Source organism: Zalophus californianus, chromosome 14, assembly GCF_009762305.2.
Source record: "Zalophus californianus isolate mZalCal1 chromosome 14, mZalCal1.pri.v2, whole genome shotgun sequence".
Classification (NCBI taxonomy): Eukaryota; Metazoa; Chordata; class Mammalia; order Carnivora; family Otariidae; genus Zalophus; species Zalophus californianus.
The window spans coordinates 22,455,713-22,481,646 of NC_045608.1; the positions used below are offsets into that span (position 1 = coordinate 22,455,713).

Sequence of the window (25,934 nt, forward strand, 5' to 3'; positions counted from 1 at the left end):
CCGCCTGGGGGGACCCAACCCCCTAGCTCCTACTTCCCGGGACTCCTTCTCCCAGCCCCTCAGCGACGCCCCCCGGCCGGGGCGGTCCCCCGCCTCAGAACCCGGGGCTTCCGCCCCACCAGCCCCTCAGTGACGCCCCCCGGGGCCGGGCGCCCTCTTTGCCTCAGGACCTACTCCCGGATCCCTTAGCCAGACTCCTCAGCGAGGCCTCCTGGGCTGGGACGTCTCCTCAGCCTGAGGACCCAGGACCCCCCTGCCCAAGTTCCTCAGCGACTCCCCCCGGCCCGGGATGCCCCTTCTGCCCCAGCACCTCCCGGGATCCTGCCCTTTCTCTCAGCGTCGCACCCCGCCTCGAGACGCTACACCCTCTCCCCAAGCTCCTCAGCGACTCCCGCGGGCCAGGATCCCCTCCGCAAGCCCCGTGGCGACGCCTCCGCGCCCCGCGCCTCCCGGCTCAGGAGCTGGTGCGGAGGCGAGCGCAGCGGACGCCCAGCCTCTCTGCCCGGTTCCCGGCTGCGTCCGCTTGCCCGACACTAATTTCTGCCTTGCTAGGAGTCGAGTTGACTTGCTCGCCCCGCAAGAGGCAGGTCCGGGTCGCGGGACGACCCGCTGTACCCAGCCGGGACTCCTCCTCATTACCTCCCGGGCCGCTTTGAGCCTCCCAAAACTCAGGTGCGGGCCTAGCTTGGAGAGAGGAAAAAAGGGGTGATGGGAAACCTCCCCTACAGATCTTAGGGTGCTTATCCCGAAAGTGCAGCGCAGAGCCCCATTTCCCAGGTAATCCTACACTTTATAAACAGGGTCACCCACTCCCCAGGCCAAGGCCAAGGCCAGGTCTTCCCGAGGTGGGGCCCTGGACTGGGATGGAAGCTGGGACTTTGCTTAGCTTCCATACACACCCTTCTTTGCAGCAGAACTTTTTCCAGGTTGAAGACCAGGCACGAGGGCGTTGTCTGGCCCAGTTACATTTCTCTGCAGGTTGTCTGGGTATTGAGAATTGGGCATTCGTGAAAGGGACGGGAAGGGTTCATTACCCGTTTGCCGGAGTAGGAAAACCGGCTGAGGGTTCTCCACCCAAAGTCGCAGACTGTGATGTTGGAAAGACAGGATTTTGTTGCCGAAGGAAAACTCAAGAGTTGCTTTGTTTACTTACCAGCTTGGATGAGTGAAAATGATAGGACTGGGTGTTGTCACTTACTATGTGATTTTGGGCCATGACTCAGCTCTCTTAAGCCTCAGTTTCCTCATCGGTAAAGGAGGGATAGTGCGAACTCCCTTTGCCAGGTGTTGTGAAGATAAAATGATATACTGCAGGTAACACCCACATATAGAAGGCAGTCAATAAACATATTTTAATAATACTTTTTATAGTGCTTCACACTCCACCAAGTGCTAGACACCTCATCTGCCCTGAGATTGCTATGAGCTTCCAGTCTGATTAAGCCCTGTAAAAGGCAAACCTTGGCTTTAGATCAGTAGAAGGGGGTCTCCAAGTACTGTAAACCTTTGGCTCAAGAAGTGGTTTCTGAGTGATCGGCAGCTTTCAAGGGGACTTCTACAAAAACTGCTAGAGAAGTTTGATCACTTCTGCTATTTGCTGTATGTGAGGAATGAAGGAGGAACTTTCTGAGAGCCAGGATATGTCAACATAACTGTAACCTAGTAACCCCTCAGCTCCACTTTGCCATCTGTGTGGTCAGGATTTAATGTCCTCTACGGAGAGAGAGGTATGGGTGGAAATAAACTGGTTCCCCTTCTGGAAAGGGCAGAGTAGTAGTTAAGTGAGCCAGCTCTGCTTATGTTTGTTAAAAAGTGTTAAGTGAGCCAGCTCTGCTTATGTTTGTTAGAAGGTGGCATCCTCTCCTCAGGCACCTTTGCTTTGCTAGGAGGGGTCAAATATAGCAGCTCTTAGGCAGCTTGAACTTCAGACCTTCATGCACTTTTATTTAGGAGTCCGAGTTAGGGACAAATAAATAACCATTGTGAGGTGATTTATGAAAAGTGGCCCAAGTTCCTGCCTCAGTAAGCCTCACCAGCAATTTTTCCTACCATCCAGGTACACCAGGGCTTTAGTGACTTTCCCTTTTTAGTTCCAGAAGCAGTTTTAGGGAGATACCACATGGTCTAAAGCATCACATCCTGTCCCAAGGCTGTCTACTAGTTTTTTAAATCCTTGAGGATATGCCAAACTTGCCATTTTATATATTTTGATACTGTAATTTTCTCTAAAATTTTGTGGATGGAAAAAATTATTTCAATATTTATATTCTGCACAATTTTGTAATATTTAAATTACTGTTGGTTTGCATTTTTGAATGCTGACTTTATAAAAACAGCTCATTCCCCATCAATGCTAGTTCTAATTACAGTGTATAACCAACCCCAAATGATCTCCCTTCTCCTCTCTATTCTTCCTTTGAGATTCTCTCCCTTTCTTCACAACTGTTAAGGAGGAAGACAGAGGTTGATAGTAGAATCTAGACTCCCTTTTCAAGGAGGAAGGCAGCCAGGGCCATAGGGCTGATGGGCTCTCTGAAGTGGGCTCCTGTCTGGAATTTACTGACCTGTAGGGGAGAGGCCTAGAGGTAGGAAGAGCAGAGAAGACTGGGTAGAATTGTGCTATTTGAGTTTTCCACCTAAGGCAAGCTACCTGCTTGGGTTTTCACTTCATTTGGGCGCTGTCAGGTGTGCATCAACAGAGCTTCTCAGCTCAGATTACATTTGCTGTGAACACCTTTTATGATGCTCATTCTCCTCCAAATCCTCATCTAGCGTTCATCCTGTTAGCCAGTAGTATGTCTTGCCATAAAACCCATGAGTTCAGGGAACGGTGAGAGCTTCATACTGTATAGAGCCCTATCCCTCTTAGGGATATCATTAATGTTAGTTTACCTGAATGCAACACAGGGGCTGATAGGAGTAAAGTGAACTGACATGCTTTCATACTTTTATGTCGACCCATTATTTTTATGCTTTGAGTATTTTAAGAAACAAAACTGTCAAAACTGACCCGATATCAAAGAACTCTGATGTTTTTATGAAAGTTTGTTTTGGCCTCTAGACAAATCTATTTAAATGTTTGAGATATGCAGTGAAACCTTTTATAAATCTGAAAGCAAAAAAGAAGTTCCATTTAGGCCCACTACTAATAAAAGCAAGTTGGTGTACTTAATATAGATATTATTGATAATATCACTATTTAGCATAAAGCAACAGCAATAAATGATGAAGATAAAATATTGCTTTAAATAACTTCACAATATACAGATTAGGTATTTTTGGTGATGGGCAATATAACATCTTTAGTTTAGAATTTGGGGTCCTATAATGAGGTTCTAGGTCAGGTGTTGACAGACATTTTTTTAAAGGCCAGACAGTAAATAATTTGGGCTTTGTAGGCTCTGTGCTGCCTCTGTTGCAGTTATTCCACTCTGACCTTGTAGGGCAAAAGCACCAGAGACAAATATAAGTGAATGGGCATGGCTATGTTCTAATAAAACTTTATGGACACTGAAATTTGAAAATTTCATATAATTTTCATGTCACAAAATATTATTCTTTTGATTATTTTCAATCATTTAAAATTTAAAAAACCATTCTTGGCTCATGGGCTGTACAAAACCAGGGAGTAGGTCAGATTGGGCCCGAGTTATACTTTGCCAGGGTGTGCTTTAGGTCCATATGTATTGGGTTTTTTTTTCAGTGTTCACTGGTCTGGAAAGGTGAAAAGGAGACTTGGTTTTGGTGAATAAATGAACCCTTTACATTTTGCTGTTTACTATTTTTAAGAGATGTATAGGAAAAATGGTTTAAATGGTATATTTTATGTATATTTTACTTAAAAAAGATACATGAGGGGAAGTTCATGCACATACATTTGGATCTTTAATAATACTTTTAAAAAAATGTCTTAAAAAGAAATTCAGTATGGTTCAGTGTGTGCTACATACAGAACGTAGTGTCTTCCTTGGAACTGGCCCGTGGTTTGTTCAACTATGCAGATGTTGATTGGAGCAAACGGTTGAGAGATCCGTTTCTCAGAGGAAAGCCCAGGCAGCAGGTGGCACCAGCCTGAGACACAGAAAAACAGCCAGGAAAAAAAAATAAAAAAGAAGAAGAAGAAAACAAACTTCTATCATTTTCCTAAACAATTGAATTTTATTTCCATGGTACTGTCATCATTTTTAAAGTGGCCTTTAAAAAACAACAATGTGCTTAGCATGGCTGATTATTTTGTTTTAATTAAAAGATTTTTGAAAAAACAAAATGAAGCATTCAAACATACCAAGTTGATTGTGTTTGTACTGTGGAACAGTTAATGCAAAACACTTGAGAGAGGACGGAAGTTTGGATCTGTAGCCTTTGCCTGAGTTTTTGCCTCCTGAAGAAGGACAACAGAGGAAGATATGAATGTGTCCCTTAGAAAACTACCTGTGGAGTTTTTTTGTTTTTTTGTTTTTAAAGATTTTATTTATTTGACAGAGAGGGACACAGCGAGAGAGGGAACACAAGCAGGGGGAGTGGGAGAGGGAGAAGCAGCCTTCCATCTGAGCAGGAGCCTGATGTAGGGCTCCATCCCAGGACCCTGGGATCATGACCTGAGCCACCCAGGCGCCCCTACCTGTGGAGTTTTTAAGATGAGATCTCAAGCCCCCTGATGCCACTTGGCAGGTTAGCTTCTGGCTGGCTCACTGCGCAGCCCGTGAATGGGGCAGAACAATGACTGGCATTCCTTCCATACGCAGTTTGACCTGGAGAGTCCGGCTGGAACACGGAAGTATTAGACCAGGAGGAGCAGCCCTAGTTCACTCTGTTTTTCCTCTCTCTCTGTTGTCTTCAGTGGCTTCTTCTCCAGACCTCACCTCTGAGACAATATCCTGGATTCAGACTGGACAGAGAAAGGAAAGAGGCCATTGTGGAAATGTCAGAAGGGTGTCCATACTTCTCAAAAATAACCACTCTACAGAAATTTGCCTTCTCCTCTAAGGAAATTCCCTGCTCCCTGACCCCCCCCACCCCCTTTTAGTCTTCTTTCTAGGGAAACACCTCCCTAACTTGGACTTGCAACAGTTTATTTTATTTTATTTTTTATGATTTTATTTTTAAGTAACCTCTGCACCCAGTGTGGAGCTTGAACTTACAACCCCAAGATCAGGAGTCGCACGCTGTACTTACTGAGCCAGCCAGGCACCCCAGACTTGCAACAGTTTGAAGAGAAATGAACTTAGGTGCTACGAAGCACCTGGCAGACAAGAGATTTTAGGCCACCGAACATGCAAGGTTGCCGTTATTCCTCCCAATTATAACAGGACCCTCTAGGGGCTGCCCCTCTGCTAGGCCCAGCTTCTAGTTTCTCTTGCCACTGATTTAATCCTTGGCAAGTCACCAAAGCATTAAACTTTTATTGTTCAATTTACCACAAGGGCGAGCCCTGCTTCTGGTGGGCCGAGGAGGCTGCAGCTGCTTCCAAACCCGAGTGTCACACCACATTAGCAACTTTAGACTATGAGGGCTGGATTTCTTTCAGTTTGGTTAGATTCTTGGTTAGAACCAGAACAGTATACTCACACTCAAAGTTTGAAAGCTAGGAAATGGTAAAAAACAGCATAAGCAACTTTTAAAGATGATTCAAAATGGTTGCAGCATCAGCATGTAGGACTAGTTCTACATGGTTTCTTTATGCCTTCGAAACAGGTATGTTAAATGGCTATCCATGTTCCTTGGTGGCCTAAAGTTGCATGAAAACATGGCAACCAAGTGGTCCTCTTCTACAATGGTAGCGATCATTAACCAATGCCATCATAGTATGTAAATTACTTGCTGCTGTTCAATCTATAAAAATTCATCTTCAAAGAAGATTATTGGGCTGGTAAAAATATTTTTAATAATGACCACAGAAGCCATATTTGTTTTTCTTTGATGTTCTTCCGAAGACTCTTCTGGTTTTAATCAGATTGTTCCCACATAAAATACAGTGGAAATCTACAATAATAAAATCCCTATTCCTATGTCTATGGGGAAATAAACAGGATGGGGACAGTCCTTTTAAGGGGCTTTCCCCTTTCCTTGCCCCAGACTCAAAGCCTCTATTACTGGTGGGTGTTTTGGCATCACTTAAGGGCCTTCAATCCTTCCCTCCCTCCATGTTTTGCTCTTTCATTAAAGTGTTTCTGTTGTCTAATTATATCCTTTCAATCAAATTAGAGACTGCAGCATCTGGTGAGGGCCGTAACTGCCGCCATCTGCACCTCGTATATACAGGCCTTTTCAGCTGAGAATCACTCAACTTCCAAATGGCAGGAAGAGATTTGGAAAAAGTTTAGTTGGAAGGGAGGTTAACTTAAAAGGAATGTCTTCAAAGGCTGGGTACGACGCCCTGCTTGGTATGATGTGTGCATAGCCATGCAGAGCTTCATTGGCTTGGCTCACCAAAGATTCTTCTCTAGCACTTGTGGCAGATGAAGGGTTTTTGATTGTCTTAGCTGAAATGAGTAGGCCTCTCATCCTTATTATGGGCTTAAGGGGGCCCAGGGTGAGCTGAGAATTTCTCCCTTGAGAAGAATCTTTTGTTATGTGACCACTGGTTAATGGATATGACACTTTCTGTTTATTTGACCATTTCATCTCATTCAGTGGTTTCAACTGGAGGAGATTTTGCCCCCAGGGCACATTTGGCAATATCTGGAGACCTTTTTTTTTTTTTTTTTTTAAGAGAATGAGAGCAGGGAAGAGCCAGAGGGAGAGAGAGAATCTTGAGCAGGCTCCACGCTGGGCCCCCACTCCAGGCTCAGTCTCAACGATTCCGAGATCTTGACCTGAGCTGAAATCAAGAGTCGAGTGCTTAACTTACTGAGCCACCCAGGCTCCCCTAAAGATTTATTTATTTTATTTGAGAGAGAGAGAGAGCTTGAGGGAGAAATCATGAGTAGCAGGAGGGGGAAAGGGAGAGAGAGAGAATCCCAAGCAGACTCCCCATTGAGTGCAGAGCCTGAGCCAAAATCATGAGTGGGATACTTAACCGACTGAGCCACCCAGGTGCCTCTTATTATCTGGAAACATTTTTGATTTTCACAACTCAGGGTGGGGTCGGTTGGGGGTAGGATATTCTACTGGCATCTAACGGGTAGAGGTCAGGGATGCTGCCAACCATCTTTCGGTGCACAGGACAGTCCCCCCTCCCCCACCAATGAACTGTTTGGCTCCAAATGTTAATAGTGCCGCAGTTGAGAAACCCCATCCTAATTGTATTATTCTTTTTTCCTTCCTTTCGCCGTGACCTAGAAGGCATCTCTGATCAACATCTTGTTTCACTCTTAAGAAGGATTCTTCATAATCCATATCTGAGTTCTCAAGTAAGCATTTCTGTGGACAGCGATTTGGAAACCTAAGTGGAATAAGGACATTTGAGAGTCAATGTGTTTCTACTCTCCCTGGAGTATGATTGTCAGATTAAATACCGGACATTCAGTTAAATTCGGATGTCAGATAATGAATAATTTTTGTGTGTATTAGGTCTGTCTCATGGAGTATTTAGGCATGCTTAGCTTAAAAAAGCTTTTGTCGTTTATCTGGCATTCAAATTTAACTGACATCCTATATTTTCATTTGCTAAATCTGGCAACCCTACTCTAGATCTGTGAAACTTGATACCTTTGACTGTGAAATCAATCTGTTGGTCACCATCTACCCTTATTGCACTGGCTGGCTAGACATGACAGCTTCTGCTTGTTTTTGTTTAGAAGTTAGTGCTACACTGAGTCTTTCCTTCCGCCCAAAACTGTCTCCCTGGCCAGAATGTCTGAAACTTGTCACTTGAATCATGTTTTTATCTTGGGACCAACTAACAAGTGCCTTTCACGTGCCTACTGTATGCCCAGCATCTCTGACTAGGACTCATCCCTGTGCCAATTCATAAAAGACTACAACTTTGTTGCTTTAGGTTTTACTTTAAAGATGTGCTTTAGGGATATGCTGTCGACCTGCTAGTCAGCTCCCAACTCAAGAATTCTTGTGTTATTTGGCCAGCCCATATCAACCAAGGGAAGCTAAATAGCCCACAGTCTGGCTTCCATGGAGTGTTGGCTGCCCTCCAGGGCTCTATCATATGGGAACTTTCTTGCTATCTGAAATTAACAATAGGGCACAGGCAATACTGATGAAACTTGTCTAGAAGCTGGATTATATCAGTTTGTTTTATCTCCTTTTATACTGATTGAGAGGTTCAGACAGCGTGAAATAGGGTTGGTCAAGAGATGGTGAGACAGAGTGTGGATTTGTGCCAGGTGCCTCTTGCTTAAAGCAAACTCAGAATAAAAAATGTATATTTTCATTATAAAGGGGTTTGATTATTCCCTATTACAAATGGCTTCACCATAGATTTCCTTTTAATAGCAGATTCCTCTGGTTTAAATAGCAAGTATTTGATTTTCAAGTATGTGATTTACCTGCTTTCTGGAACTTCTCATATTCTCACAGGTCATTCCTAGGTAAGTCATGATTGCTAGCCTAGAGGCATCAGTTGGTGAGGAAACCAGGGCACTCTGAATATGTCTGTAATGCATTTTCACACCAGTTCCCCCATATACCCGCTTCCCTCATTCAGCTAACATTTGCCAGTCACGTTCTGAGTGGTTTCTACTTACTGCAGATACAAAGATGAGTGAGATGCTCAAGAAACTCACGGGCTAGTGGAAGCAGGGACAGGTTCTTCTTGAGCAATTACAGTTCAAGGTGATCAAGTCTGACCAGGCTGTGGCAGCCTGTACCATGGGACTTGTTTTAGAGGCCCCAGCTTCTATAGCACTGCTGTCTGTTCTAGATACCTTTCAAATAGTGTTCCATCTTTTTGTCTTGTTTTTGTTTCCTTTAGAGTTGATTTGTAAGGCACTAAGTTACTGCCATCAGAGAACTGGATTTTGAGCTTTAAAACATCAGAAACTTCCTGTTTCCTTATGTGAAAACTGTGTCTAGTGTGAAATTTCATTTCAAGATTGAAGTAGATCCATTTGTATTCAAATATTATATCAAGACAGGTGCCATCACCAAAGTGCGATAGAATATGTTCTGGTGGCATTGGCAGTAAAATCCATGGTTAATTCACGAAACTAAAGTTCTTCTGAGCTGGCGACCTCTGTCTGAGTGTGTCCATTCTTTCACCGAGGCTTGGCCTCATCTCTCTGTATATGTAATAGAGCTAGGTTCTTTCTCAGAAGCTATCTTTTGGTCTTCAATTTGATGATTGTATTTTTTTTTTTTAATATCCTAAAGCACTAATGCATACTTGATTTAAATTCCTCAAGCACTACTGCGTATTCATGGTGACTGTTCCTGGCAGAAACACATGTCCTTCACAGTGGCAACCGTGACATGTTTTCCAGTGGGTCTGCCTGGGTAGGAGTGGAGCAGATTTGAGATGAGAGCCAGATGGGAAAAGAGTGGTTGGCACCCAAGCAGCACTGCATTCTGGGTTGTTTTTCAAATTTTTATATAACAATAAGGAGTCCTCTCAAGTGTTTTCATGGGTCTTCTGAACGTAAACCTCTGGTCTTATGCTGTACAGTAGGTTCAGTTTTCTTGGAATAGTCTTTTAAGTAATTAAATATTTCATCTGTTAGTAGAGATGAATAAACTAGAGATTCAAATAGAAGACTTCAAGCCCTCTTCCAAAAGTATAAATTCTTCAGTTAAAGTAACTTTGAGAGGCATATTTCTTTTCTTCCATTACTGTTTTTAAGGACACTGTTTCCTTGAATAAAAAGAAAGACCTAAAAGATTTTTTAATGAAAAAACTGATAACTTAAAAAAAAATTGGAATGATTCTTTTTTTTTTAAGATTTTATTTATTTATTGACAGAAAGAGATACAGTGAGAGAGGGAACACAAGCAGGGGAGGTGGGAGAGGGAGAAGCGGGCTTCCTGCCGAGCAGGGAGCCCAATGCGGGGCTCCATCCCAGGACCCTGGGATCATGACCTGAGCCGAAGGCAGACACTTAACGACTGAGCCACCCAGGCGCCCCTAGAGTGATTCTTTTTATGGTAATTCTACTTTGGGCAAAAGTACAGCTTGTTCTATGGTCATTTCAACTGTTAATACATAGCCCAAGAACATGATATGTGAATGTCTATCTTGAATTTAGATGACTGAATTTCAGCTGATTGAGTTTGTTTATAGTTTTTGAAAAGAAACTAAGGTAAATTAATTATAAAACAGCATGTTTTCAAGTATCCTTTAACAAACTTTTATTATGGGAAATTTACATGTAAAAATAGAAGAATGTAAGGAAGTCCCGTGTATCCATCTCCCAGCTTCCATGATGATCAACGATGGCTAATATTATTTCATTTGTACCTGCTTCATCTCACCAACTAGATTATTTTTTTTTTAAAGATTTTATTTATTTACTTGAGAGAGAGAATGAGATAGAGCATGAGAGGGGAGAGGGTCAGAGGGAGAAGCAGACTCCCCGCCGAGCGGGGAGCCCGATGCGGGACTCGATCCCGGGACTCCAGGATCATGACCTGAGCCGAAGGCAGTCGCTTAACCAACTGAGCCACCCAGGCGCCCCAACTAGATTATTTTGTAATAGATCTCAGATATATCTTCTCATCTATAAGTATTTTAGTATGTCTCTCAAAATAAGAACTCTTTTCAAAAACATAGTAACAGTACCATTACCATCATCACACTTAGAAAAACTAACAATAATTCCTTAATGTTATTAAATATCCAGTCAGTAATCAGTGTTCAAATTCTCCCAGTTGTCTCAATGGTTGTTTTACAGTTTAACTCAGGATCTAAGCAAGGTATATTTAGGAGATGTGACAAGAGTCTCTATTAACCTATAAGATTCCCCTCTTTTTCTTTTTTCTTTGTAATTTTTATTTGTTGAAGATGTGTTTTGTCTTGCTTTTTTTTTTTTCTAAGCAAAAAGAGTGCTTAAGTACCTCTTTGATGGATTCAGGGCCCACATCGGAGGTGAGGTTTTTTTGTTGTTGTTGTTGTTGTTTTTACCATAGAATTGTCACTTCCATTAGAGAAACATGTAGAATTAGAAAATTTTATTGTATTTTTATAAGATTTTATTTTTAAGTAATTTCTACACTCATCGTGGGACCTGAACTCACAACGGCAAGATCAAGAGTCACATGCTCTACCAACCGAGCCAGCCAGGTGCCCCAAAATTAGAGAATTTTAAGCTTGGAAGAGATTTTGAGTCATCAGTACTCTCTAGTCACATAGACTTTTGAACTTCAGTTTCATATAATCTTGAAATTTGAGTTTAGAGTGAGGGGACACTGAGACCATCTGTCTCAAACCCCATTGTTACACAGGTGAAGAAACAGGCCCCAAGTGTCCAGGTGATTTGCTCAAACCACATCTGATGTCTTTTCGTCTTTATTCCAGTGATTTCTTGTACATACTATATATACTGAGGACCCCCTTCTCCAAATTATCCTCTCTCTAGTCTAGATCCGATAACCTAAGTCTAAATGATCGTGGGAATCACTACTCTTACCTCAGCCGTGTTGGGAACTGCCTTCCCACAGTCATGTGTCTCTTTACTCTTTACTTCAGGGTTCCACATAACTGAAATAAGCATTCCTGTAGTGCTTTTGAGTGTCTGTGTGCAAAAGGCATTTTTCCCAGGAGCATGAGCTTTGAAGATGTACCCACAAGTTCCCACTGGACACCAGTCTGTACCAGAAACCCAGCAGAGTAGGAAGTGTGTTGAGCAGACATTTAACAACACTATTGTGTTGTCCTCTAAATATTAAAAGGAGCCTTTTCCACCTAAGCCTTGTATTTCTATAATTCTACCCACTTACCAAATTTTAGAGACATCTTTAAAGGAACAGAAGATATTCCCATTGGAAAATGTTTTCTGCTGTCTTATTTTAAGATGCCATAATTGAATTTGGTGTTTATTGATTCACTTTGATTCCAAACTGGATCAAAACCAAGTGAATTCATCCAACATAGAATCACTAGAGATGCTGAGTGGTCCTATATAGGGCACTTCACTTTGATTGATTAAAAACAGTGACTGTCACAGACGTCGTGGCTAGAGATCCAACTAGTAATTCCACCAGAAAACTAGGAATATTCTAGACTCAGTATGAGAAAATTTTTCTGTTTCTCAATAGTATGGTTTCAGACAAATAGTGTAATTAGGAATGACCTAGTTACAGAGCCTCACTGAGAACATATTCTTCAACTTTATTAAATCTTGTCAAGGAATAGAATGGCTTTTCGATTAACTGCTGCTTTCCTACCACTGTCTCAAATATGTTAAGTTTTAATTATTTTAAGAGAATGTCTCATTAGTAGTTTTAAACGTGAACTTAAAAAATGCTGTGCATGTACAAGCTGGCAGAGTTAATGGCCTGGGATTCTATTAACTTGGCATTTTCCTCACTTAAAATAAGTACAAACATTTCTTTTTAAAGATTTATTTATTTATTTTGAGAGAGAGAGTGCTTGTGTGTGTGAGCAGGGGGAGGGGGGTAGAGGGAGAGAGAATCTCCGGCAGACTCCCTGCTGAGCATGGAGCCAACTGGGGGCTTGATCTCATGACCCTGAGATCATGACCTGAGCCAAACCAGGAGTCGGACGCCCCAAGTACAGATATTGATTTTATGATTCATTAGAACATATAAACAAATACATGTTTCATCACACTTACAGTTGAAATTTTGATTAAGAAAATCTATTTGCTCCATTAAACCTTTTTTTTTCCTCACCCCTTATTCACTGAATGCTTGGATTCATCACAGGGCTTACACCATATATATTTTCTATCCTGATGGTAGCCTGATAACTTTAAACAGAATTGTAGGGATGCCTGGGTGGCTCAGTTGGTTAAGCATCTGCCTTTGGCTCAGGTCGTGATCCCAGGGTCCTGGGATCGAGTCCCATGTCATGCTCCCTGCTCAGCATGGAGTCTGCTTCTGCCTGCCATTCTCTCTCTCTCTATCTCCCTGACAAATAAATAAATAAAATCTTTAAAAAAAATAGACTTAAACAGGATGATATGCCTATCTGCTCATGTTATATTGCCTTTTATAGATAACTATTTTTATGGACCAGAATGAAATATATGATCATGATGATCTCAGATTTATAATAAATTTGATCATTTAAAAAGCATTATAATTACATAGTAATAATTTATTGGGCACCTGCTGTGTGCTAGGCATTTTACTTGCACATCCTCCAAATCTTTCCGTTGCCCTGAACTGTAGTTAACGTAATCCCCCATTTTACAAGTGAGGAAACTGAGGCTCAAAGAGGTTAGCTGAGTGCCTGTAGCTTGTAAACCACAGGCCAATTCTGGGTCCAGCCCCTAACTGCACTTTCCATGCTCTACCACATTGCTGCTAGAAGCTTTTCGTGCAGAACAGTATTTGATTTAAACTATTTCATAACCCTTGAAATTAAATATTCAGTCCTATAAATTTCTCTGTGTGTGTATGTGTGTATGTCTGTCTATGTATTCTGTAGATATCACTTATTTAGGGGGTCCTTAGACTTAATGGATCTTGGGGCCACATAGAAGGGCTTAAGGGGTTCCATGAGCGCTTCTGAAATTGTAAATGTTGTGTATGTGGTATTTGGGGAGCGGGTCCCTATTTTTCAAGCAGTTGTCCAAGAGGTAAACTGACTTTGAGAATTGTAATGTGGAAAATATTTTTTGGAAGTATTTCTAGGTCTTCTACAGCTCATGCCTCTAAATTATTGAAACCCTAAAATACTTTTACATACAGCTTGTGAACATGTGAGAGCCTATGGATTTTAAGGTATAAATATGAAAGTTTAGAATATATATGGCATCAGGTCTTTTCTTTTTTCTTTTTTTTTTAAGATTTTTATTTATTTATTTGAGAGAGAGAATGAGAGATAGAGAGCATGAGAGGGAAGAGGGCCAGAGGGAGAAGCAGACTCCCTGCTGAGCAGGGAGCCCGATGCGGGACTTGATCCCGGGACTCCAGGATCATGACCCGAGCCGAAGGCAGTTGCTTAACCAACTGAGCCACCCAGGCGCCCCCAGGTCTTTTCTTTATACCCAACCCTTCGAAATTCTTTTTTTTTTTTTAAGATTTATTTATTTATTTGAGAGAGAATGAGAGAGAGAGAGAGAGCACATGAGAGGGGGGAGGGTCAGAGGGAGAAGCAGACTCCCTGCTGAGCGGGGAGCCCGATGCGGGACTCGATTCCAGGACTCCAGGATCATGACCTGAGCTGAAGGCAGTCGCTTAATCAACTGAGCCACCCAAGCACCCCAACCCTTCGAAATTCTAAGCATAATGAACAAGAATAGCTTTCTGAGAGAAAGCTCCAGCCAGCTTTTATTAGCGGTGAAGGAGTATTGAGCTTTCACCCAAACGCGGAGTCTTTACCTCCAGATCTTACTACCATGGAGATTAACCTCCAGGCCTTCATAGGGTAGCAGGTCCTACAGAAAATGTTGGTTGGCACAAAACCATTTGCACAAGATTCTCAGCCAGGGATTTGATTACCCTGATGTGATTCCACTTATCGGCAAGGGAATTTCAATAAAAGTAGCATCTCCAGTTTTAAAAATAAATGTCATATGCCATACTTTGAAGGATTTTGGTGATGGGGGAAAAGATAAGGAATTACCAACTTAGAAGGGTGGAATTAGTGCTCTGGGTGCTTTGATGCCAGCCTCATCGAAGAAATTTTCTGCTGTATTACTAAATTTCTGTCAGGCTTATGTTTAATGTAAGGGCTGTTTTCATTCAGGCCCCCAACAAAACATTCGGAGCTTTCCGATGGAGAGATAGGGTCAAACAGATGAATTCTGTGAGGTAATTGGGATCTGGCCAGAGAAAATGAGGAAATGAAGTTTCCTCGGTGTTCACAGTTTATTATTCCTTCCTGCTCAGGACACCTTCTCCCTTGACTTCTGAGACGCACACTCTTTCATAGCTTTTCTCCCACCTCCCAGGGCGCACTTTCTCACTCATCAGGGCCAGGCCCTCCTCTTTCCATGCCTGAAATGTTGCAGGGCCCCTGGACCCAGCCCCAGATGTCTTCTCTCTCCACCCGCAGTAATCCTGCTCTCTCCGCGCATCTGTGCCGTTACCGCCACATTTCTAGCTCCAGCCTTGCTCAGCCTCTTTCTTCGGCTCCAGGCTCACCAAGCCATCTGCTTCCTGTATATCTCCACCCAGTGTTCTGAAAGGTGTCTCAGACTTAACCGATCCACAGCCGAACCCTGGTTCCGCCCAAGGTACCCTGTGCCTCTTGTGTCCTCCCCACTGTAGTACATGATGTCTCCACTGGGGCCCATGTCCTTGGGGTTATACTCCACTCCTCTTCCTCCCAGCAAATACTTTTGGATCTGCCTTCAAAGCACATGCAGAATGTGGTCACTTCTCACCACCTTTTGGCCGCCAGCCTGGTCCAGGGCACCCTTTCTAGCCCATCTTTCTGCTGTAACCACCTGACTGATCTCCCCAAGGAGTTCCTCCCCTCCAGAGTTCTTTCTCCACCCAGCAGCTAGACAGTTGTTTTAAAAGATAAGTCAGATCGTGTCATTTCTCTGCTCAGAACCCTCCACTGGCTTCCCCTTACATTTAGAACAAAAGCCAAAATCTGATTTATATATAACGCTGTAGACCTTATATGTCCTGGCCTTGCCTCTTTCCTCCCCCTCCTCTTCACTTCCCACGCACTCACCCTAATCCCAGTTAGAGGAGCTGCCTTTTAGTTCCCAAACCTGCCACGCACACTGGGGCCCACAACGGTCTTCTGTTTGCCGTGCCCATTGCCAGTACCGCTCTCCCCACATGGTTTACATGGTTTTGTTTCCTCCCTTTGACCACATCTCTGCTCAAATTCCTCCTCCTCTCCAGGCCTTTTCTGGCCCACCCTCCCTAAAAAAGAACCCCCACCGTTCAGTCTCCATCCCCTTACTCCGTTTTTCCTTACAGTGCTCCTCCCTACCTGATGTGAATTTCATTGGTTTGTTAGGAGCTCCGTGACTGCAGTGTTCACCGGTGTAGCCCCAGTGCTGTGAACAGTGCCAGACACATAGTGTGTACTGAATAAATACTTGTTGAATGGATTAATTAATGATATGCTAGACATGAGATCGATCACCTTTGCTCGTTCCCTTTCACTGAATGCCTAAATCTGCAGCTGGCCGTGTAATACTTTGTTTCTTCTTGGTTTAAGCCATTTCTTCTTTATCTAGTCAGAGCTTGTGTCAGTTTTATCGCAGTAGACAATAAGGCAGGAAGGGTCCTCATTACCTGCCCTGGTATTCTGATGAAATCAAGATGCACACGTCACTTTGATCCAGAATGTTCAAGTTTGTTTTTCTTGTTTTTCTCCACAATTGATATGCACTGGGCAAATCCATTAAGAAAATAATCATAAAATGTGGTACACTGCCTCAGTTTCCCTAATGCAACTGAGAATAAGATTTGGGTCTAGGAGAAACAGACTGAAGCAAACGAGCCTGCATTTTGCCATTCCCTCTCTCAAATGCCTCCTCATCCCCATTCACGAGGACTGACAGGTGTGGATGGCCACCACATTCTTTTGTGTTACAAATCAAGTCATCTGAGCCTCTGGGAACACTGACCCCACTGTCCTGCAAATTGCTGTCTATGGCTAAGGCCTTCCATTGGTTGGCTGGCATTTCTGGCTCCTGGGCCACTCCTCAACCACTTGTGGTAGGAGAAAAAGATGTATCAGCACATAGCAATTAAAATTCTAGCATTTGGCAAAAGATTGGCTTGATGCTCTTAGAATCATCTAGTCTAGTGGTTCCCAAGCCAAATTACTTAACCTAGGCAGATTTTTTAGAAATACAGGTTTCCAGGTCCCACTCTATCCCTGGAGTCGGGATAGGGTTTGGTACACACACACACACGCACACACACACACACTCACTCTCTCTCTCTCTCTCTCTCTCTCTCTCTCCCCCCCCACTCTCTCCCTGTCTAGCAGATCATATATATTTCTAGTGATAATAAATGCTATGAAGCAAACAGGCAAAAGGCAGAAAACTAGGAGTGGAGATGGTAGGGATAGGTTTTCTGAGGAGATAACATGTAGTCTGCACTGGGAGATATTAGGGGAAGGACATTTTGGGCAGGAAATAGCATGATGTGTTTACGGAATTAGAAGCAGACCAGTGTGGCAGGAGCATGGCAAATGACTAGGAGAAGAGCTCAGGGTGCGGTGAGAGGGAAGGCCTGGGGCTTAGCAGGCAAGGATGAAGGGTGTGGGTTTTGTTCCCAGCGCTCACATTTTCCTGGGAACTTTTGAGTGCAAAAGTGGAGGCTGTGAGTCCTGAACGAGGCTATACGGTCCTCTGATGGTGAACGGGACTAAAGTGGTGGCACCCAAGATGGAACGGAGAGGGCAGTTTCAGGGTATATATTTTAAGAAAGTCAACAGGATTTGCTGATGAGTGGAAAGAGGGCGGGGAAAGCAAGGGTGATCTGAAGAGGCCTATTAGAGGCACTGTAAAGGGTGGTTGAGTGCCCCGGTTGCCCCGTCTGTAAAATGGGATATTGAGGGACCTCCCCACCACGTCGGTGGGGAGTTGGTATTTGTAAAGCATTTAGAGCAGAGGTTGGCACACGGTGAAACACCACGTAAGCGTGAGTGGTGCCGCGGATGACAGTGATTCGTCCAAGGTCGCACAGCTAGCCTGCAGTAGGTCCAGCACAAGAAACCAGAGCTTAGCCTCTCGGTTCAGTGTATTTTATGCTACACTGAGCTGCCTCCTTGAATTACCTTTGACCTTTTGTATTTATGCACACTCTAGGCAGAGTGTTTGGTCATTGCATTGACTGTAAACATGAATGTCACGCCAAACATGATAAATTGCTCTGATGTTCTGTACAGCCTGGAATTCCAGGTTATTTTGGCTGTCCATAAAACCATGAACCATGGTATTCCAGATTTAAAAAAGGCCCAGATAGTGGGAGGAAGGGAGTACAGGAAGAGAGATGGTCTGTGGGTAGATTTTAAATATTAAAAGAAGTAGCTCCTAGAATGTAGATGCACTCATGTTGTTCACATGCTTAGGCTGGAGCAGGCACATACCCTGCAACAGGAGACGGTGCTAAGAGTCCTTCATACCGGAAGTTAGAGGTCAGTGCATGCCAGGGGAAGGAAAGCAAGCAAGCTGAGAATGTCAGTGTTACTCCCCCAGATCGTCAGGTTCCTAGTGATACATCTTCAAGAAGTGTTTGAAGTACTTCTGTCAGTTTCAAGTAAGCTAATTTTTTTTTTAAAAATTGCTCTTTGTACTGTGCCTTTCTCATGAACCTCTGTGAATTTAATGCATGCAATATGTGGGGGGAAATCCTATCAGCCTCATTTCCCATCCCCCCAGAGTCTGAGAAGCAGATTTTAGAAGCATATTGTTGCACCTGCAAGGATTTTGTCATTTTATTAAACGGACCTGAGACGATGTTCAGTGTGTCTTGTAGGGAGGAATTTTGGAAAGAGGTGAGAGAAAATGCCAACTTGGCCCCTGCTCCCTCCTGTTGACTGTCTGTTCCGTTGCATCTCTATCTCAAACAGCATGGGGAGGACTGTTCTTCATTACCAGGGAATGTGAGTCATTCCCAGACTTGTGTGATTGGGATTCCAAAGCGTTGCTGTATCCGATGGTCTTATTAAATCCAAGTGTCAGTGCAGCCTTTCAGACTGTAGGGGAGAGCTCACTTACAGCTGGTGACCTGGTTCTAGTTACCACACAGAGACACTGGCGAGACCAGTGACCCCCTCCGAGCACCCAGAATTCCTTGTGATGGTTGTTACCAACTATTCCCAGATTTGGGGGTTTCCTGGTTCACTTCATGGGCTTCAATATATTTTGGCTCCCTGTTTATATCCGAGTTGAGATCTGTATACTTTAGGGGGAAAATATCTGTAAAGTGTCTGTAGACAAGCTAGTGCCAAGACTAGCCTAGCATTTGAAGGGGACTGCATTTCAGATTTACTCAGCCCTAGCAATGTTAACTTCTCGGCATCCAGGATCTAGCAAGACATTCTCCATTTCCAGCTGGGTCCAAACAAAACAAATAAAACATCAACCAGAGAGGGAGGAGACTATGGATGTTGCCAGAAAATCACTTTGCTCTGTCTTTTCTCTCTCCTAGAATGTTTCACAGCCAATGGTGCAGATTATAGGGGAACACAGAACTGGACAGCACTACAAGGAGGGAAACCATGCCTCTTCTGGAACGAGACTTTCCAGCATCCATACAACACTCTGAAATACCCCAACGGGGAGGGGGGCCTAGGCGAGCATAACTATTGCAGGTAAGATGGGGCCACACAGTGTTTTATTTTTTTTTTTAAAGATTTTATTTATTTATTTGAGAGAGAGAGAGAATGAGAGATAGAAAGCACGAGAGGGAAGAGGGTCAGAGGGAGAAGCAGACTCCCCGCTGAGCAGGGAGCCCGATGTGGGACTTGATCCCGGGACTCCAGGATCATGACCTGAGCCGAAGGCAGTCGCTTACCCAACTGAGCCACCCAGGCGCCCCACACAGTGTTTTAAAAAAAAAAAATCTTTGGCCTTCTTTTCCAGTCCCTTCCAGCCTTGCTCACAACTACAGGAAGCTTCTTTGTCTCCTTTTAGCCAACTCAGAAGACCTTTCTTGTTACTATTTTAAAAATCTTCCTCCCACACCTTGCCCCCCACACACACATACACAATCTACCACTCTTTTCAATTCCGGTTGCTTTGGTACAAGTTTTCAGAGCTCTGCTTTCCTGTCTGATCACTTACATGTCTCTTGGGAAGGGCTTTCCTAGTTGGCCCTGCCACCAGTGGACACTACATAGATAGCAGAGCTTTTTAAGCTCCTGTGAATGTGGTGGTCAAGCAGAGCACCATCTGTGGCCCAAACCGCCCTCTGCTTCTGAGCAAAGGAAGGTACCCTGCGTTACCCCACCTCCCGCCAGCCCAGGATAGCCCTGCTCTGGGAGCGGCTATAACCATCAGATTTGTGCTGTGTCCTTCCTCTCCGTGGAATAAGGTGTTTCTTTGGTCTTAACCTCCTGTCTGACCCTGACAGGGGCTCTTCACCTGAGATCCAAGGCGCTTCAGCTGTGTACTTGAGATTTTCCACAGAGGTTTATGACTTTGATCGGATTATGACTTTGATCAGATTCTCAAAGTTATCGGTGATGCCAAACAAGTTAAGAATCACTGGTCTAAAGGGACAAGAGCAAAGAAAGATTCTAAGCACTTTTGGTTATAGCTACATTTAAGCTATTTCTTCTCAAGATCCTGATAATGTGACTCATGGTTCAGCACTGTGTCGAATTAAGTTATTATTAGGACAGGTGCAAAGGCAGCCTCTTGAGCCATCAAGACAGGGAGAAGTGTTCGCTGAGCTGCACTTTGAGTCACATCCTATGTCCCTGGTTCTATCAGTATGTTGGAATCTCAGCCGTGGCACTCTCGACCCTGCTGAGCCAACACATTCATACCTGCATTGCATGGGCCACAGTGGTCACCTTCTGCTCCCCCTATGTACCTTTACTAACACTCCAGGACCCTTCTGGATGCCTGTCGTCCAGGCCATCCCTGTGCCTGCAGCTCTTTCCATCACCTCTGCTCTAATTTGTTCCAACTGGCCATTCCCCCACAGTGGCTGTTGGATTATTTTTTAGTTGTTATTATAAAAATGTTAAAAGCTTTTCCAAAAAAAATTCTCAAAAACTACAGATAAATAGTGCTTAAATAAGGTCATCTTTTGACATCTTTTCCCCTAAAATCCTCAGCAAGCCCCATTTCCCAGAGGTAACAATTTGTGTTACTTCACATTTTGCTGTCTGTTGCATTTTATTGTTAAAGTTACACATGCTCGTTAAGTCATTCTTTTACGTTTTATTTTCAGAGTTATACATATTCATATAAAACCTTTTTTGCATAATTAAAGAAATTAACCCCACTCCATTTCTGGTTTATTTCCTTCCCTTTTGCTACTCATAGAAAGAGTTGGGTTGGGTTGGGAAGAATATTTAGGAAGTGAAACCAGTGTTTGGAAGGTTTTTTTGTTTTTTTTTACAATAGTTACTTATATTCTCATTCCAGAGTGTCTCTTGAGTGTGGGCTACTAGTTTATGCTATTATTCTGTTGCTTTCTGTCAAGCACGACTTCTCAGAAGAACGCCTAGGTTTAAGTCTGACTTTAAGGGGGAATTTTAAATTTCCAAAGAGGTTTAATTTATACGAAAAAGTCTTTTCTCATAGATTAGCACCCAGCCATACCCAGGCTCCCAGAAATGCAGGTGGTTCTCCATTGGGAGAGCCGGGGCGGGGGGGACCACCTTCCTCCTCAGCCCTGGCCAGCAGCAGCCTCTCCTTTGACATGATGGAATGTACCAGACCTGAACTACCAGTTTCTGCTTCAGAAAAAAGGGAGGCCGAAATGTTGATTATTATCACATCAGTGAGTCCAGGCCTTTTTTTTTTTTTTTTAAGCACTGCAGCGAAATCCAAGATGCATTTGCTTCTTCTTTATTAAGCTATTCTGATGCTTTTCAGAATGGTTTTGACATTGATAATAAACAGTTGTTTTCTAACGTCTTTACCAAATACTACATCAAAGCTGTACACTGAATAGAGGGAGGAAGATGACAGTGAAATACTGTTTAAAGAAGGGCTTTGTACAAGTTCTCCTGCTTTGATTTCTCAGCTGACATCCGACACCATGTTTGTCTTGGGCTCCGGTGCCAGATCCATCGCAGTGGAGATGTCTGGGTGATGGCGAGTGATGGGAATGCACTTCTCCGGGCCGAGGGATCTGGATGAGAGGGGAAGGCAGAGGGACAGGGAAGAGCAGAGTTGGCGCTGGCACCTGCCTTTGGGCACAAAAAAATGAAAGGACCCTTTGTGTTTCAGGGCGGCTTATCTTCTGGGCCACACAATAGGCTTATCCCTCTCAGGCCCGATAGGGGTGGCTCCAAAGCTCCCGCTGCAGGGTCTTTATGCCCATTTCCGGCCTAACTGGAGTGTCAGGTTTCCAGTGTTTTCATTAGAAAGAAAGGGAGCTTGGAGACAAGGCTTTTCTGTGTGTGTGTGGAGCCCTTGCCATTTTGGGGTCTGTTTCAGCAGGACGGCCCATGATTGTCATGGCACCCTTGAGTTGAAAAGACCTTCAAGGGCATTTTAGAAATGTGAAGTAAACCTTTAAAAAATATTACTGCTGATTCAGAAGTTGGTACCAGGATCACAGGATTGCATGTTCTGACTGAAACTCCTTGGCTTAGCTTTCTTCAGAATTTTCTGAGAAGTTAGTATTTTGAGGGAGGAATAGGACCCATTTCTGTCAAGCATGTGCCAACTAGCCTGATGCTGGTGAACGCTTGTCAGTGGAGTCTGTATTATGTGAATTTTATTTTATTGTTTAAAAAAATTACACAATCAGTGTTCATTGTAGAAGAAGTAGGAAAATAAAGAGAAGCAGAAAAGAAAAAATAAATTACTGATAGTCCCATTCTCCAGAGATACTTTCAAGGGTTTGATGTGTATCCTTGGCTAAATACATCTTTTCAAATGATAGGATTGCGTCACCCATTGTGTTTTCGAACTACCTTTAAAAAAAAAAACCTAACAAGACATATGGATATCTTTTTATATTAATTAATGTGTCTCTACACTGCATTTTTACTAGCTGCTCATCATTCTCTTATATGGATATAACATATTTACTTAACCAATCCTTAGGCGCCTGAGTGGCTCAGTTGGTTAAGCGACTGCCCTTGGCTCAGGTCATGATCCTGGAGTCCCGGGATCGAGTCCTGCATCGGACTCCTTGCTCGATGGGGAGTCTGCTTCTCCCTCCGACCCTCCCCCCTCTCATGCTCTCTGTCTCTCATTCTCTCTCTCTCTCTCTCTCTCTCTCAAATAAATAAATAAAATCTTTCAAAAAAATCTTAAGTGTTGTTTCTAACTTTTTTGTATTACAAAAATGCTGTGGTGAACATCTTTGTAAGCGGAAATTGACTTAAAGTACTAAAGGAGAAATTGCCTGGTAAAGGGGTTTTGCATATGTTTTGGGCCTTTGACTCTAGTTGCCAAATTGCCATCCTGACCATGTGTATCCATTCGCATTCTTTTTTTTTTCATGTAAAGATTTTTTTTTTTTTTATATGACAGAGAGGGAGAGCACAAGCAGGCAGAGGGGGAGAGAGAGAGAGGGAGAAGCAGACTCCCCACTGAGCTCAGAGCCAGCTGAGGCTCCGATGCCCTGAGGTCAGGGGATCATGACTAGAGCCTAAGTCAGACACTTGACTGACTGAGCCACCCAGGCGCCCCTGGGCCCGTTCATATTCTTTTCCACAGTATTGTGAGTACCTGTGCTCTCAGCCATGGGTGTCACTGTGTGCACACTTAAGTGCTAGTGCTGCTTGGCATGGTTTGTTCTGTGGTTAATTGTCCTGGTTACACTGTCATGAACCTTTGTGAAATTATATCACCTTTGTTCACCACACACAGCCCCCGCCCCCAAACTCTGAAGTATATGTCAGAGTGCATGAGTTAGTTCTTGTAGTGTTACCATTTTTCTCTTCCCTTTTTTTTTTTTTTTTTAAGTAATCTCTACACCCAGCGTAGGGCTTAAACTCACGGCTCCGAAGTCCAGAGCCGCATGCTCTTCAGACTGAGCCAGCCAGGTGCCCCCCATTTTTCTTTTCATAAAGGGCAGCACTGAGATGCATACCAATTATTAGAAATAACACAGAAGCTGATGCTTTTTAGTAAACCTGAAAAGCAATGAAACGGTTGACTTAACATGACAGAAATGGTACTTGTGTGTCCTTTCCCTGACAGAAATCCAGATGGAGATGTGAGCCCCTGGTGCTACGTGGCGGAGCATGAGGATGGTGTCTACTGGAAGTACTGCGAGATTCCTGCTTGTCAGAGTAAGGCTCTAATGCACCACCTGAAAGGTCTCAGGACACTAAGCACCAAGGGTACAGAGTGGAAGGCCACTGCTGGAAGGCAGGTTGTTCAGGCAGGTGGATTTCATGAAGCAGGTGAAAGGAGAAGCCAGCCTGGGCTGAGGATTTTCCCTTCTCTTGTTGAGGCTTTTTAGAAATAGGGGGCCTGGTTCCCTCAGGACCTGCATTCCCTTCATGGATAAGCCCACCCAGAATTTCTACTTCTACTTAATTTCCTCATGCTGATTCATTCATGGATAGAGAGATGGCAAGAGTTCAGTAGCAGGCCAGGGAAACAAAACTACCTCACGCATGGGGCGCCTGGGTGGCTCAGTCCTTAAGCGTCTGCCTTCGGCTTAGGTCATGATCCCAGGGTCCTGGGATCGAGCCCCGCATCGGGCTCCCTGCTCAGCAGGGGAGTTTGCTTCTCCCTCTCTCTCTACCTGCTGCTCCCCCTGCTTGTGCTCTCTCTCTCTCTCTCTGTCAAATAAATAAATAAAATCTTTAAAAAAAAAACTACTTCACGCTTTTGGGAGAGAATTGTCTAGAGTGAATGATGAATCCCTTTATAGACAGTAAAACTAAACTTTGACATTACTTATTATTTGCATTTGATGCGCTATCTCCCCTGAAAAATGGTATTCAGGAAAAATCTAATTGATCCCCTCCAAAGCCAATGTGATAGTCCTTTTCCTCATATCAGCATAAAAATGTTCTCTTGTTTTGTGTGATAACTTGTACTTCATCCCTCTCTACTACTGAAAAGCCCAGTTCCTTCAGCCTTTTACTCCAAGTCCTGTTTTCTAGCTGTTTCCTTCATTCATTTCTATATTCAGTGTTTATTATATGCAAGGTACAAAGGCAGAAAGTTACCCTGACCCTCAGGGAATATGCCATGTGGCAGGGACTCTTCGGAAGACACTTGAAAACAAGGTAGAAAATAGTGTAGGAAGGTTTAAAGTACAGAAACCAAAACTGGAATGGTACTGGAAGGGGTTTACTAATGTAGTGTTCATAGGATCTTTTTTTCTTTCTTTTTCTTTTTTTTAAAGATTTTATTTATTTTTTGACAGAGAGACAGCGAGAGAGGGAACACAAGCATGGGGAGTGGGAGAGGGAGAAGCAGGCCTCCCGCGGAGCAAGGAGCCCAATGTGGGGCTCGATCCCAGGACCCTGGGATCATGACCTGAGCTGAAGGCAGATGCTTAACGACTGAGCCACCCAGGAGCCCCTTTTTCTTTCTTTTTTGAGAGAGAGGGATGGGAAAGGCAGTGGGAGAGAAACTTAAGCAGGCTCGATCTAACCACCCTGAGATCATGAACTGAGCCAAAATCAAGAATTGGACACTTAACCAACAGCCACCCAGGCACCTGTAATATCTTTTTAAATATGCCAAGGGAGCAGGTTTTTTCTCAGTTACGAGGCTGAGGAAAAGGACAGCTCATTCATAATAATTCTGTCTGGATTGTTTTTTACCATATTATTTCCCCTCTCTCCTTGCCCTGCCACCTTCCTTACTCCTTAGCCCCAGAGGCTGTGTATGTAGTGTGATATGGAGGTTTGTGGGGGACCTGGGACCTCACACTCATGCCTGCCACAGCAGTCTGAATTCTGCTGCCTCGTGGGGAAGGGGTGCTGCAGGGCCCACCACTCACCTTCCAAAAGTTAAACTTCCAAATGAGACCATGGCCTGGCAGTGAGGCCCTGGCTTCACTCCCCTTCCAACCCGAGTGTTCCTTGATTCAGTCCCAAAATTGAGAAAACAGTAAAGACCAGCAGAATGGGCTTTTGCTCAGTCTACTTAATCAAATTTTTAAAATGAAAAACATCTCATTTGGCTCTAGTTATGTAAAGAAGAAAGGGGGCAGGGGGAGAGGAAAGCAGATTTTGCTCGGTCCATTTGTTCTACACAAAGATCGTCTTTTAGTACTAGCCTATGTCATTCTCTCAGGAATGGCAAAGAGGGGATTTCAATCTGGCCGCT

The 25,934-nt window shown here is 43.7% G+C and overlaps 1 protein-coding gene across 3 annotated transcripts in view; it reads left to right on the forward strand.

Moving 5' to 3' along the window:
• Positions 1-25,934, forward strand: part of KREMEN1 (kringle containing transmembrane protein 1) — a 67,182-nt gene that overhangs the window by 184 nt on the left and 41,064 nt on the right. For 2 of the 3 annotated variants that reach the window (XM_027576779.2, XM_027576780.2), the window contains exons 2-3: positions 19,153-19,315; positions 23,841-23,932. In XM_027576779.2, the coding sequence (XP_027432580.1) occupies positions 19,153-19,315; positions 23,841-23,932 (255 nt within the window). Of the gene's footprint in view, positions 1-18,138; positions 18,259-19,152; positions 19,316-23,840; positions 23,933-25,934 lie in introns of those variants that run through there. The other variant, XM_027576781.2, reaches the window with a different exon arrangement.